General features: G+C 43.1%; 1 protein-coding gene across 1 annotated transcript in view; it reads right to left on the bottom strand.

Moving 5' to 3' along the window:
• LOC114563906 (titin-like) overlaps positions 1–14988 on the bottom strand; it is a 288313-nt gene that overhangs the window by 48016 nt on the left and 225309 nt on the right. Inside the window, 18 exon segments of the mRNA XM_028590893.1 lie at positions 1–1193; positions 1338–1640; positions 2158–2745; positions 2859–3155; positions 3758–3955; positions 4099–4203; positions 4872–5179; positions 5963–6245; positions 6923–7210; positions 7598–7888; positions 8515–8802; positions 9718–10023; positions 10692–10994; positions 11470–11772; positions 12113–12400; positions 12949–13248; positions 14023–14325; positions 14681–14980. Coding sequence (XP_028446694.1) covers positions 1–1193; positions 1338–1640; positions 2158–2745; positions 2859–3155; positions 3758–3955; positions 4099–4203; positions 4872–5179; positions 5963–6245; positions 6923–7210; positions 7598–7888; positions 8515–8802; positions 9718–10023; positions 10692–10994; positions 11470–11772; positions 12113–12400; positions 12949–13248; positions 14023–14325; positions 14681–14980 — 6245 coding nt within the window.

Below are 14988 nucleotides of genomic sequence, written 5' to 3'. Positions count from 1 at the left end.
CAGGAGGTCAAACTCGGGCAGGGAAGTAGAATCCCTGACAGCAATGGGTTTGCTTTCACGTGGAGCGCTTCTACCCGAGTGGTTGACAGCCATTACGCGGAAAATGTACTCCTCCATCTCATTAAGATTCTTAACTGTGAAGTCCATGGTCTTGACTGTTGTAACATGTGCCCACTGATCAGTTCCCTTCTTCTGGGCTTCAAGGACATATCCTGTAATTCTGCTGCCACCATCATGCTTGGGTTTGGTCCAAGCCAGGCTCACAGAGTTCTTGGTCACATCAGTAGGAATAATACTCACTGGAGGAGATGGTGCCTGTGATGCACGAATTGGATCAACGGTTTCAGCCGGCTCACCAATGCCATACTCATTCTCGGCAGACACTCTAAAGTAGTACTCACAGCCTTCACACAGGTCACCAATCCTGACTGAAGTGGTGGGGCACTTTGTAATAGCAGTAGCAAAAGCCTTGCGTGTTGTTTCTCTTTTCTCAATGATGTAGTTTGTGACCTTGGCTCCACCATCGATCATAGGCATCTCCCACTGAAGAGTAATGCTTTCCTTGTCAATCTTGATTGGTTTTAGGTTGAGTGGAGGTCCAGGTGAACCTAGAACTCTTACATGTATATCGGCACTCTTCTTTCCAGCTGAGTTTTCGAGGGTAAGCTCGTATTTACCCGCATCATTCCTCGAACTCTCAGGAATGATCAGCATTGTAAATGACTCAGTGCTGTCAATAACTGCGCGTGGGACAGGACCGCCTTCCTTGGTCCAGGTGACGGTAGGCGTAGGACGTCCCTTGATCGGCACAAAGAGGCGAATGGAGCAGCCAGCCCTGACAACAAGGGTTCTTCTCAGCTCAACATCAAGCTCAAAATCAGGTTCAGCTGAACGCTCCACAATCTCAATCAGTTCTTGAGTTTCAGCAGGTTCACCTGCTCCCATAGAATTCACAGCGCTAATTCTGAAGTGGTATTTAGCACCCGTTTCCAGATTGGGAACAACAAACTCTGTGATCCTAAGTGGAGATGAAGGGGTGTCCTTAACCCATTCTTCTGTTCCTTCCTTTTTGTGCTCAATCACATATCCAGTGACTTCAAGTCCACCGTTATCAAGAGGTTTCCCCCAGTTTAGAGTGGCAGTGGTCTTGGTTGTGTCTGTGACTCTTGGATTGACTGGAGGTCCAGGCACAACTGTCAGACATAAAAAAAGTGGTAAGTGTCTTTTAAATCTTATTATAGCATTCCATAAAAAACGTGAATTTATAAGAAATCATTTATTTTTGGATTCTGATGTTGTGTTTGCTTGACACAGTTGAAACGCTTGTGTTTACTTACAGGCCTCCTCTTTTGTTCTGACAGGCATCGATGGTTCACTTGGCTCTCCAAAGCCAGCTTTGTTCTCAGCAAGAACACGGAACTCATACTCTATACCCGTGGTGAGACCGGTAACTTCAAAGGTGAGCTCACTTATGGACTTCTTGGATGCCCTGACCCATCTCATTCCCTTTTTCTCCTTCTTCTCAACACAGTAACCTATGATGTCACTTCCTCCGTCGTCAGCTGGTCTCCTCCAGGTCAGAGTGGCTGAATGTCCGTTGACTTTCTCAACCTCTGGTTTAGATGGTGGGCCAGGAGGACCTACATGCACAGAAAGAAGAAATACGTTCATGAATCTAAGTAGTCTGTAGTCCCCTTCAAGATACATTTTACCTTTAAAAAGAAAGCGCAAATGTAAGACGAAGGGGCTGCAACCAATGATTATTTGGATTGTTGATTAATTTGTCAGTTATTACTTGTTTGATCTATAAAATGTCAGAAAATTTTGATCAGTGTTTCTCTAAGCCGAGGATGATGTCCTTGAATATTTAGTTTTTTCCACAACTCAAAGATATTCAGTTTTCTGTCACAGATGAGAGAAGAGCTAGAAAAAAAAATCACATTTAAGAAGCTGGAATCAGAAAATCCTTTTTGAATAAAAAAAAAGGACTCAAACCCATTTATTACCAAAATAGTTGGAATTAACTTAATAGTTGACAATTATCGATTAATCTTGCAGCTCTACTGTATTCTTTGTCAAGAAACATTTTATCTTTAAAAAATAAGTGTAAATGTAGGATGTAAGATGAAGTGAGGAACATAAATAAACTGCACATACCGAATCTATCAACCATCTTGACTGCCTCAGAGTGCGATGGCTCACTGGCACCATACTGGTTTACAGCAGAGACTCTGAAGAAGTATTCATTGCCCTGTATAAGCTTGGTGGCCACATAGTGACAGTCGATAATGTTGTCTTCCAGGATAGTCCAGAGCAGGCGGCTGGTCTCTCTCTTCTCCAGAGTGTAATGCTTGACAGGAGAGCCTCCATCCTCGGTAGGAGCTGCCCAGGTAAGAGTGACCTTTTCGGATGAAATACCGCTGCATTCGATGGGTCCAGGAGCAGCAGGAACATCCAAAACTATGACATTGACCGTTTCCTCCTTCACACCGAAGGGATTGCTGGCAGTGATGACGTACTCTCCAGAATCCTTCCTTCCGGCATACTTGACGGACAGAGTGGAGGAGGTCGCAGTGGTCTCAATATTTACAAGATCAGAGGGTTTGAAATACTTTCCTCCCTTTGACCAGCATGAGGTTGGCGCAGGTTTGCCTAAAATGCTTGCGGCAGTGATGACAATAGTATCTCCGGCTCGGACAGTCAGACCCTCCTTAACCTGTGCTTCGATAATAATGGTTGGTGCAGCTGTTGGACAAAAATGGAAAACCTTTATTTATTATGCATTATGACAAGATAATCGGTGAAGATATACAGAGATAGGAGCAAAACAAAATCTTAGTGGTTGTTTTATATCTCACCATATTCATCTGTGCAGATGATAGTATCAGTCTGCTCGGAGGGCGGGCTGATAGCTCCGGCAGAATTCTTTGCCCTGATTCTGAACTCGTATTTGCAGCCCTCCTGCAGCTCGGTCACAGTGAATGCAGGCTCCACAACATTCACATTGTTGGCCTTCACCCAGATCTTAGAAGGCAGGTCGCGCTTCTCAACGATGTAGCCAGTCAGTCTGTGGCCGCCGTCGAGCTCTGGCTCGGTCCACTGGAGGGTCACAGTGCTTCTGGTGATGCTGATCACGTCAGGTTTTCCAGGGGCATCTAATTATACAGATATAAAACATACAAATGCATTGTTGTAGGGCTGCAAGTAACTAGAGCTGCAACGATTAGTCGATCTATAGAAAAATAATGGCCAACTATTTTGATAATCGATAAATTGTTCATGTATTTAATGACAAAAAATGCAGTTTTCAGCCTCTAAAATATGGAGATTCCCTGCTTTGGGTTTTGGACTGACCAAACAATACATTTAAAGACATCAGTTTGGACTTTGAGAAACTGGTATTTTTCACTAACATTTTACAGACCAAATGATTAATCGATTAATTAAAATGGTGAAAAATGTAGATCAGTGTTTCCCAAAGCCCAAGATGATGTCCTCAAATGTCTTGTTTTGTCCACACCTCAAAGATATTCAGTTTACTGTAACACAGGAGTGAAGAAACTAGAATATTTACATTTAGGAAGCTGGAATCAGAGCATTTTTAAGTTCAACTCAACTCAACAAACTCAAACCGATTAATCGTTTATCAAAACAGTTGACAACTTATCCATTAATCTTTGTATTACACTGTTGCATATATTTTACTAAATCAATATTTGATTAAACGTGTTACCTCTCTCACACTTTTTACACTTACCAATGGCGTCCAGGGCCACCTGTGGGTCGGTGGGAGCACTTGGTCTACCAATGCCAGCCAGGTTGATTGCCATGACTCTGAACTCGTACTCCAGACCTTCAGTCAGCCCAGTTACCTTGTGTTCCTTCATCCTCAAGGCGTTCGGGCTCGCCCGCTTCCACAACATACTGTTTCTCTCTTTGAACTCAGCATGGTAGCCTGAAAGTAGAACAAAAGGGGGACAATCAAAATCCACATTAAGCTCACATAGATTCATCAATTAAAGAAGCAAATATCACAAATATGTCAAATAATATATGTATAAATAGCATAGGTAGGTTAAGTGTTCAAGCTGACTGCACCTGTGATGGGAGATCCTCCAGTCTTCCTGGGGTCAGACCAGGCCAGGTAAGCTGAGTCGTGGCACATGGTGATGATCTGAGGTGGAAGAGGAGCATCGGGAACATCTGTAGAAAAACAGCGATATTGTACAGTCAGGAAAAGCTCAATAATTAAGTTCAAGTTAACCCTTAGATATTGATAAACAATCTCAAATAAAAACCATAAAAGCCAGAGCATTCAAAAAACCTCCTTCTCTTGTTTTCTATCCTTTCTTCCCTCAGAATTCTGTCTTCTGTTCCCCTCTTCTGCACTTTCCTTCATCCCTTATTACTATTTAGACAGAATACATTATGCAAATACAAATTTAAAAAATCTGAGAAAAGGATGTTTCTCTAAAAACATGCTTTCCTTGATTCCTCTCTCCTTGTGTCGGCAGTGGGATAGACTAGGATGCAAGGAAAGGATGCAAGTGAGGGAAAACATGGATACAATTTAGGGAATTTCACTTTTATTTCCTTGTTTCCTATTATTTCTCGTTTCCTCTTCCTGCCACCTTCGTTCCTTTCCTATACCATTGACCCTTCCTCTCTTTTCTCAGTTATTCTGTAGTTTACCTGCAAATTGAAAGGAAGTTTGTGTGTTCAAATAACTTCTGGAGTGTTAAGAAATATTTTGTGTTTATCAAGTAATGTTTGTATTTTTTTAATGTATTTATTACTGATTTTAGGGATATGAAACATTTGAAGATACTCCAAGAAATTACATCACAATAAGCAAAAATAAAGTCACTTACTGAATGGATGTTTAGCAACGAGGGACTCAGACTTGAGTCCCTCTCCAACGCCGTACTTGTTCTCAGCGCTGACTCTGAAGATGTACTCTGTGCCCTCATGGAGACCCGTCACCCTCATGGTGTTGGTCTCCACAGTGGAGGACACCGTCACCCACATGTTGGTGATGAAGTCCCTCTTTTCTAGGATGTAGTTGGTGATCTCTGAGCCGCCGTCGTCTTTGGGAGCGACCCACTTCAGGGTAGCACCGTCTGCAGTTACATCTTTAAACTTGATGGGTCCAATAGGAATGCCAGGTTTACCCACCACCCTGAAAAGAGACAAGGGATTGAAAGTGTTTTATTTTACCTTTGGTACTTAACATTCTTAACGTAACTGTACACATTCGGACACCGTTTACGGTTACTGGACATGTCCGCCCGCCAAGTGCAAAGATAATTAATTTACACACATCTAAGAATCTGCATTTGAATGTTCATGCATGTACATGGATATTTACATGTCTAATTAGTGTAGGTAAGTGACTTTGATGAGAGAAAGCAGGAAGAAGGCTTGGGCGACGCTCAGGTGGCGGTATAACTTTACATTTAAAGTGGAAATTTGTTACTGCATTATTGGGAGTTGTTGAAGCATTGCATTTCATTGTGAAGAACAGAAGTACGGTCCCGGATGTGTTGACAGCATTGACGTTCATTTGGGTGACTTGTTAATACGGTTAATACCCCAAAAAAACACCGGGGCCCAGTGAGCTGTTTACAGCGGGGAGAAAGGGGGGGTACAATAATGGCCGAGGTCTAATTCACCGGTGTTTAGCTGACAAAGCTTAAGTAAATGGTTAAAATTATATTCCATCAGAAGTTACACTTTAGTTTGACACCATCAAATTAACTGAACACATTACAAGATCATTTATATTTGTATTTAAACAGATATTCTGATAGAACGTTAGCCAAAAAGTGTCTGAACATGGACACAATTCAGTTATACACAGCCAGTAATGCATGGGTATGACTGAAACTAACATAGCTTGATCCACTTTGAGGAAAATACTCTTCATGTTGTATTATACTCTCTGGCACAGTTTTCTTCTTACCTGATGAAGATGGTGGACTCCTTGGTTCCAGCTTTGCTCCTCAGAGTGATGGTGTACTTGGAAGCATCACTCCTCTGGCAGTCTCTGATCAGGAGGGTGGTGTTGACCGCAGAAGATTCGGCGCACACTCGGCCGCTGTCTGTCAGGTCTTCGTCGTCTCCCTTCTTCCAGGACACTTTGGGCGTAGGTTTGCCGATGATCGGGATCCTTAGACGTACGATGCTGCCCTCTTTGGCGATGTAGCACATGTTGGGCAGCTCCCTCAAGTCAAGGCTGGGAGGAACTGCAGACAGAAGAAATGAGCAGTTAAAAACTCTACTTTAAACCTACTTTCTTAAATGTCTTGACCTGACATGAAGCGCTAACACCACAGCACTAGCTTTGAAGACTGAGGATCCTCAGGAGGAACCACCTCACCCAGACACTGCTAGTGTCTTTCTACTGCTGCTCCATGGAGAGCATCGCGGTCCAGTGGGTCGTCACCACTGCCCAGAAGATCATTGGCTGCCCTCTCCCCTACCTAGATGATCATTACAGTTCCTGCTGTCTCAAAAAAGCCCAGAGCAAACTAAAAAGAGCCATCTCACCCTAGACACGTTCTGTTTGAACTACTGCCCTTAGTCAGACATTTCAGGACAATAACAACACGAACAAACACTCAGAAACAGTTTTTCAAACACATAACTGCACTTAACGCTATTTGAGTGTTGAGGATGCATCGTGCAGTGAGTGACTTGTATATGTGCTATGACTGTGTTTTAATATGTTACTTGTCTTTACTTTCAATCTATTCGTCTCTTTTTATATATATTTTTATAATGAGTTTTATATTCAATTATTCACCTGTTTTGCACATTTCCTGATGTTTGCACTGAAAGGACTGCATCCAATTTCGTTGTACATGTACAATGACTAAAGACTATTCTATTATAAGTTTTATAAATCTGGAAAGTCACTTACTGATCAGGTCCTTGGCGACCACTTTCAGCTCCTTGGCAGAGCTCTCTCCCGAGTCGTTAACAGCTTTGACTCTATATGTGTACTCTCTGTCCTCCACCAGGTCCTTGGCGCTGTACTGCATGTTCTTGGACCTCATAAGCTCCTTGTAATTGTCGTCACCAATGAGAACCTCTAGCACGTAGCAGATGATGCGGCTGCCACCGTCGGTGAGCGGTTTCTTCCAGCTCAGAGTGCAGGAGTCCTTGGTAACCAGCAGAGTCTTGAAGTCCATGACAGGCCCAGGCTCCTCTGGAAAGGTAAAAAATGAGTGCAGTGAGTATGATTTTTTTTACAGAAATCCATAAATGGAATGGAAATTCTTCAAATAATGCATACTAAATTCTTAGGAATTATTGGACACGAAAGGGTAAATTGGGAAAAACCATATTGAACAACTACTGTAATATTTTTTGGGCTGCTACATATCCTTCATTTCTCACTTAATGTTGCATATCTATGTTAGCAGATAAATCTAGATCAATTTCAAATTTTTCTTCAGATATTCACTCACATTCAACTTGGCAGAAAATCATTTTCATTTGCCTGTGTAATTTATATCTACGTATGTGCAAATCAACTAAACTAAACTAAGAACAAAAGCAGGACAAGCACAGAATCTGCTATGATGAAACCCACCAGATGCTCTGACGGCGTCGGCGGTCTCGCACCACTCTCCGTAACCGAGCTGGTTAACCGCTGCCACTTTGAAGCAGTAGGAGCGTCCGGCATCCAGGTCCGGCACCTGGAACGATGTGTTGGGGCAGTTGTCAGAGACGATGGACCAGGCCTTCCTCTCTGTGTCACGCTTCGCCACAATGTAGTGGGTGACGTCGTGGCCACCATTAATCAGAGGAGTGTCCCAGTAGATGGAGGCGCTGTCCTTGCACGCCTCCTTCACTACCAGGTTGGCCGGCGGTCCGGGAGTATCTGCAGAGACACAATATCACTTTATAACACTTTATGTCACTCTTCAAATATGAACCTAAACCCAAAACAGATTTTTATTTTTTATTTTTTTGGGAACCTGTCTCTGCTGATTCCATTCATGAGTGTCTAATCTCAAGTAGGGTTGGGTACCGAAACCCAGTTCCACTATGGAACTATGCAACCTGTAGGAATCGGACCGGATTAGAACGCAAATTTTGGTTCTTCATTTCAGTTCCACTTAATGTGTTGACTGAAATATTTTCCCCTCTGTAAACAGTAGAAATACTTAGCTTAAAGTAATGATTAAACAGCAGAAATAGTTTGCTAAAAGTAATAACTAAACAGTTCAAATGATTTGATTAAAGTAAAGGCTAAATGGTTGAAATGATTAGCTAAAAGGTCTGACGTAACAGTTGAAATTATTAGCTAAAAGTAATAGATACACAGTTGCAACTACAGTAGTATGACCAAACCAACCTAAATCTTGACAGTTCAACAATCATGGAATACTTTACATTTGGAACAAACATTGTGAATTGATGACTGAGTACGTAACTGTGGTGGGTGCCTTGGACCAAAAAGGTTGGGAACCCCTGACTTAAGGAATAATGGCATCCTTAACTCACCGAAGACCTTAACAATGATGGTGTACATCTTCATGCCAGCCACGCCCTCCAGGTTCAGGATGTATTTGCCGGCATCATATCTGTTGACCTTCTCCACAATCACCGTGGTGTCGTTTTTGGTGGTTTTAATGATAATACCCTGGCGGTCCTTGATGTTGCTGTTCATCTTTCCCCAGACGATCCTGGGAGTGGGGGTGCCCTTGTAGGTGGCATACAGCCTCATGGTGGAGCCGGCGCGCAGCTCCAGGACGTCCTTCAGCTCTCCACTCAGCTCTGCCTCAGGAGCAACTGCATCAACACACACAGAGGAGGTTTTTATGTGTGACAGTGTGACAGTGTCAGTTCTTTTTGTATAGACAGACAGACAGACAGACAGACAGATAGATAGATAGCTAGATAAATAGATAGATAGACAGACAGACAGGTAGATAGATAGATAGATAGATGGATAGATAGATAGATGGATGGATAAATAGATAGATAGACAGACAGACAGACAGGTAGATAGATAGATAGATAGATAGATAGATAGATAGATAGATAGATAGATGGATGGATAAATAGATAGATAGACAGCCAGACAGACAGGTAGATAGATAGATAGATAGATAGATAGATAGATAGATAGATAGATAGATAGATAGATAGATAAATAGATAGATAGACAGACAGACAGGTAGATAGATAGATAGATAGATGGATAGATGGATGGATAAATAGATAGATAGACAGACAGACAGACAGGTAGATAGATAGATAGATAGATAGATAGATAGATAGATAGATAGATAGATAGATAGATAGATAGATAGATAGATAGATGGATGGATGGATGGATGGATGGATAAATAGATAGATAGACAGGTAGATAGATGGATGGATGGATGGATGGATGGATAAATAGATAGATAGATAGATAGATGGATAGATAGATTAATTAAACAACAGACAAAACAATTGAAATAGCCCAGATTCAGGGTGTCAAGTTACCATTGCCTAAATAATCGGGGCTAGTTGACAGTCATAATCCAGCTAACTATAAATAAGATGAACGTTTCCAGGTTTGTGCCAGTTTTAAATAACAGAAAATTCCAGATTGTATCTTGGTTCCCTTGCTATTTTGATGATATTTTGTTCTACTTATGCTCACTGTCCTACTGAGTCAGAATGAATGCAGTTTAAAGACATTGTAATTATACGTACTGATGATGGCCTTGACAATATGCTTGCCGGGAACTTCAACTGGCTCGCTGAAGCCGACCTTGTTGACCGCAGTGATGCGGCACTGGTACTCGGCCTTGTGTTGAAGGTTCTGGATGGTGTAGCTGGTCTCCTGCAGGTTCCTGGGGACGTTGCAGCGGGTCCAGTCTGCGGTGTCAGCCTTCTTGCACTCCACCAAGTATCCAATGATGGGGCTCCCGCCATTGTTGGCGGGGGCGGTCCAGATGAGGCTGATAGTGCTGTTGGAACTGTTGGACACACTTGGGTTCACAACGGGGCCAGGAGGAGCTGGGGAAGAGCACATTCACCCAGGTAAGTTTACATACAGAGAGTCTTTGATCTGAGTAACAGTACATGTATTATTTAATTTAGAAAGAACTAAGTAGGCTAGGCTTGTAACAATTGTTACATAATTGACTAATTGCAATTTATTTACGTAATCAATGGTAATTGTTGATTTAGTTTAGCCAATTTGCTAAATTGTAAAAAAGGTGACTATTGGTTAGGACCGTTGAGCTATGCTATGCAACTCCAAACATCCTGGGCTGTAACTGACTCAAGCCAGAGAAATTGAACATGCTTCTGGCTTGAAATCTGCCATACAAACCAGCTGATTAAATAACCTTTTTTTTTTTGCCCTCCATCACCACATATATAGGACAATATATTACTCTACTATTTTCAATGTAAAGAAATATGTCTTATGAAAATAAAGAGGCGTTGTTTACTTCATAGGCTGTGGACTTGTGTCATTACATTATCTGGGTCACATAACAGGGATATAACCAAAATACGTATCCTGATTCATTATATTTATTGAAAAATTATATTTTCAAATTTGACTAAAAGAGTTATTGTTAATCACAATTATTTCTGAGACAATTAATTGTACAGCAACATTTGGAATTGTTACAGCTCTAGAACTATGCAAGGTTTTCTGAGGACATGGGACTTACTGATTGGATTCTGTGCAGTGGTGCCAGCGGAGGGTTCGCTGGGTTTGCCAAGCCCTGCCTGGTTGATGGCACTGACTCTGAAGCTGTACTCGGCTCCCTCTGTGAGGCCTGTAATTTCCAGGCTCCTCTCGGTTATGGGCTTCCTGGTCACCTTGGTCCAGTTCAGCTCCTTGGTCTCTTTCTTTTCCAGCACGAAGCCCAGGATAGGGGACAGGCCATCATCGGCAGGCTCCTTCCAGCTCACAGTCATACAATCTCTGGTCACATTGGTGATCACTGGGGCCTCGCAGGGACCAGGGACAGCTGCAAGTGTAATTTTGGTTTAGATATTAGTAATTCATTTCATTTTGAAATAGGCAACCAACTCTTGACTTAATGTGATAAGAAGATTTAGATGTTGACAGTATATGCAAAGTGACAGTAAGGGTGCTTTCACACTGTTAGTTCGGTAGACTCTGTGCGATTCGGGTTGGTTAAGTTGCATTTGGTTTGTTTCACATTCACACTGTACTTTGTCAAATACACCAAAAATTGTAAACAAGTCGTCTCTGATCTGTCCTGTTTGGTACTTCGAAGCGAACCGATCCAGGGTTCAGATACACGTACCAAACTGCTCAGGTGTGAAAGCACCCTACGACGGTTTGGTGTAGCTGCTACTTAAGTCATACAGACATCACAGTATAAGACCCATATTAAACTGTAGCACTGATTGCTACTGGTTATTACTACGATTGATGTTGTTATGCAATACCCAGAGAAAATGCTGGTAGTGACTCACTGAATGGGTTCTTGGCCATGACAGAGTTGGTAATGAGGGCGTCTCCGACTCCCCACGTGTTCTCTGCGCGGATTCGGAACTGGTACTCCCGTCCCTCGATTAGCTTCTCCACGTTGAGCTCGAGGTGGTCGGCCTTGATCTTGGCGGAAACCTGGGCCCAGTTGGCTCGGCTGGTCTCACGCTTGTCCACGATGTAGTTGGTGATGGCGGCGCCGCCGTCCTTCAGAGGAGGCTCCCAGGACATCTTAATACTCGTGGCAAACACCTCGAGGTATTTGGCGTTGGAAGGAGGACCGGGCACATCTGAGAAGACACAAAATAACGGACTATCAGCCAAACGAGCACAGCATGATGATGGTGAACGTGTGTGCAGATCAATCAATCATGCAGAATTCTTTCTTACCTTAGCTCAGTGTTTTGATGTCAGAATATAATTAATTTTATAATAATTAAAGCTATTTTACAATAACTCAGGAAAATGTCCAGCGCACGGGCACTGAGCTTTCTCAAAATATGTCCCTCCTGAACAAAATAGTTAAGCTTTGTGCAGTCCCATTTAGCTGGGATTAGCTGTGACCATCACTTTTGCATATTCAGTGTAAAGAGCCAGACATCTTAAAAAAGAAAACAAAGAAATACTCACCCAGGACGTTGACCTGGATTTCGGCGGTCTTGGAGCCGCTGGCGTTCTCGGCCAGGATGGTGTAGGTTCCTGTCTGCTCCTTGGTGACTGCTGTCATCTCCAGCTGGAAGTGATTCCTCTGTTGGGTGAGGGTCTGGCCGTCACCTGACTTCAGACTGTCATCGCCTCTCTTCCACGTCACTCTGGGCATAGGCTTACCGAACACCTCAGCCTCCAGGAGGATTGTGGATCCGGCCTTCACCCTCAAACCCTTCTGCATCTTGGCATTGACCTCCACCCTTGGGGGAACTGTGTTTGTAAAGATGACATAAATATGGATTACGACTCAGACTTGAGAGACCTTTTAGTTTTTAAAGTCACAAGCTTATGGTAGTCTGGTAGACTGGGTAAAACCAGCCCAATCTGCCAGCAATTTGATTTCGCCCAAGATTGAGCTTGGTCTGGTGATAGCCAGACTAGTAGTCAAGCTGATTATTGGTCTAAAACTACAAATATTTGGGAGTCGAAAATGACAAAAAAATGATTTTTAATGTGCACTGAATAAGTTTAGGAAACAGTGTTATTTCTTAGAAAGCTGGCACTTTAAATTCCTTCTTTCACTTTGAATACCGGTTTCTTCATGTAATGAATTGTTTATTGCTTGTCAGAACTTCCTGTTGTCTTCTGTATGTGTTGTACACCGTATTCTCCATACTTTATGGATTTTAAAGTGTGTTTTCTTTTTCTTTTGAGGAGATGTGTAAGACATACATTTCTCCTTTGAGGATAACAAAGTGAAAATACAGTAATGTAATCAGCCTGGTCATCAGTAAGAGTGTAAAATCAAAAGCTCTCACCGTTCTCAGCGCAGACTAAGACGGGGTCTGTGGGCTCGGAGGGTTTGCTTATGTTGACAGCAGTTTTGGCGATGACTCTGAACTGGAACTGCAGGTCTCTCTCCAGCCCGGTCACTTTGTACTCCTCCCTCGGGCAGTTCTGGCTGCTGGTGTTGCAACGTATCCAGGTGTCTCCGGGCAGCTGCAGGGACTCAACATAGTAGCCAATGATCCTGCTGCCACCGTCGTTCTTGGGACGGGTCCAAACCAGTGTGACAGAGTTCTTGGTAACATCCAGAATATCAGGTTTACCCGGAGTGTCTGTGTCACAAACAAACAAATGTGAAAAAGTAAGGAAACAAGATTAAAATATAGCTGCAAGCGGCAATTCCGGGTTCAAACCCTTTCATGGCCAACAGAAGGAAGCAGCCCAATTGCTAAAGTCAAAGCAACAAGCAGTATTGAGCGGGTTTTAGGCTTAACAAAGCTGAGCAAAGTCACTTCAGCTGGTTAAATTCTGTCTAGAAAAAAGGGTGAGAACAAGCACACACCAGTTTCATCGCTACAATAAATGCATTTCAATAAGTCCCGATATTTCACTATAATAAGTCCCCTTTATAGGGTTTTAACAAAAAAAACGTAGGTGTCTCCATCCACTTTAAGCAGGATTGCTCAGAAACAACTTGAGTTATGGCCAATTTCCTGTTGCTAATGATGTTCTTTCATCTTTATTATTATGCTCATTTAAACTATACATGTGTATCTCAGTCTCGCAAGGCTGTATACCATATTTGGTGTTGATAGAATTGCAATTGACAAACGTTTTTTCAAGAACATCATGGTGGACTTTTATGGTCCAAGAGGCTTTTTTGTAGATCACATTAAGCTGGACTGAGAAATTTCAAGTCAATCTGACTTTTGGTGCGAGTGGGGTGGCTCTTCAAAAATTGCATTTTTGGAAGTAAATTACAGCGCCACCTGTGGGCAATTGGGCTCATATTTCTTGTGAAGCATTTGCACATCGTTAGGGTTTAAACCATAATGAATAAAATAAATCTTATTGCATAGGTGTTGTTGCATAGGCGTCGAACGTACCGATAGGTGTTCTAGCTGTGACAAAGTCTGTCTTCTTGCTCGGTTTGCCCTGGCCAGCACGGTTGATGGCAGACACTCTGAAAATGTACTCCAGGCCCTCGATGAGGCCGGCGCACGGGTACTCCAAGGTGCGGATGATGGTGTCGTTGGCCTTCACCCACAGCAGGCTGTTCCTCTCCTTACGCTCGATGTAGTAACCTGTGATGGGACTGCCGCCGTCGCTCTCGGGCTTATCCCAGGCCACGAACATGCAGTCCTTGTTGGTCTTGTTGATGCGACAGTTGAGGGGCTCACTAGGAACATCTGGTCACACAAAACCAACAAAATGAATATTGTAATTGTCTGTAATGATAAAACCTCTCAACTTAACGCTGAGTTTTCCAACTGTCTTTGAACTGCAACTCCAAGCGAGATTGTATCACAACATGATGCCGACAGTGTACACTTTCTACTAACAAATTGTTATGTGGCATTGATATGTTTCTCTCTGGCCACAAACAATTAGTTTTTTGCTCCAGTCGGACACTTGACTGCTTTAAAAGTTGGTTCGTTATTTACGCTGCCTGTGGAAACCCAGCGTTACACAGAAGCTTACATCTGAAGCTAATCAAAGACTGGACTGGTGACATATTTCATATTTCATATTAGTTAAACTTACCGAAGGGGAACCTTGCAACCATCCTGTCAGACTGCGTGGGGTCTGACACGCCGTAGCGGTTCTCAGCACGGATACGGAACACGTACTCCTTCCCGGGGACGAGCTTCCCGAGCCTGCAGCTGGTTTTCGTACCAGAAGAGACCGCCGACACCCAGTCGCCTCTACTCACGTCACATTTCTCCACCACGTAGTTGGTGATGTTGCTGCCTCCGTCCTCCAGCGGTTTGTTCCAGGACAGAGAGCAGGCGTCAGCGTCGATGTCGCTGATCACCACGGGGCCCTCGGGAGGCCCGGGGATGTCTGCAACA

The sequence above is a fragment of the Perca flavescens genome, chromosome 11, assembly GCF_004354835.1.
Source record: "Perca flavescens isolate YP-PL-M2 chromosome 11, PFLA_1.0, whole genome shotgun sequence".
NCBI lineage: Eukaryota > Metazoa > Chordata > Actinopteri > Perciformes > Percidae > Perca > Perca flavescens.
Note: the sequence above shows the minus strand (reverse complement) of the source record. Positions and strands in the feature narration are given on the sequence as shown.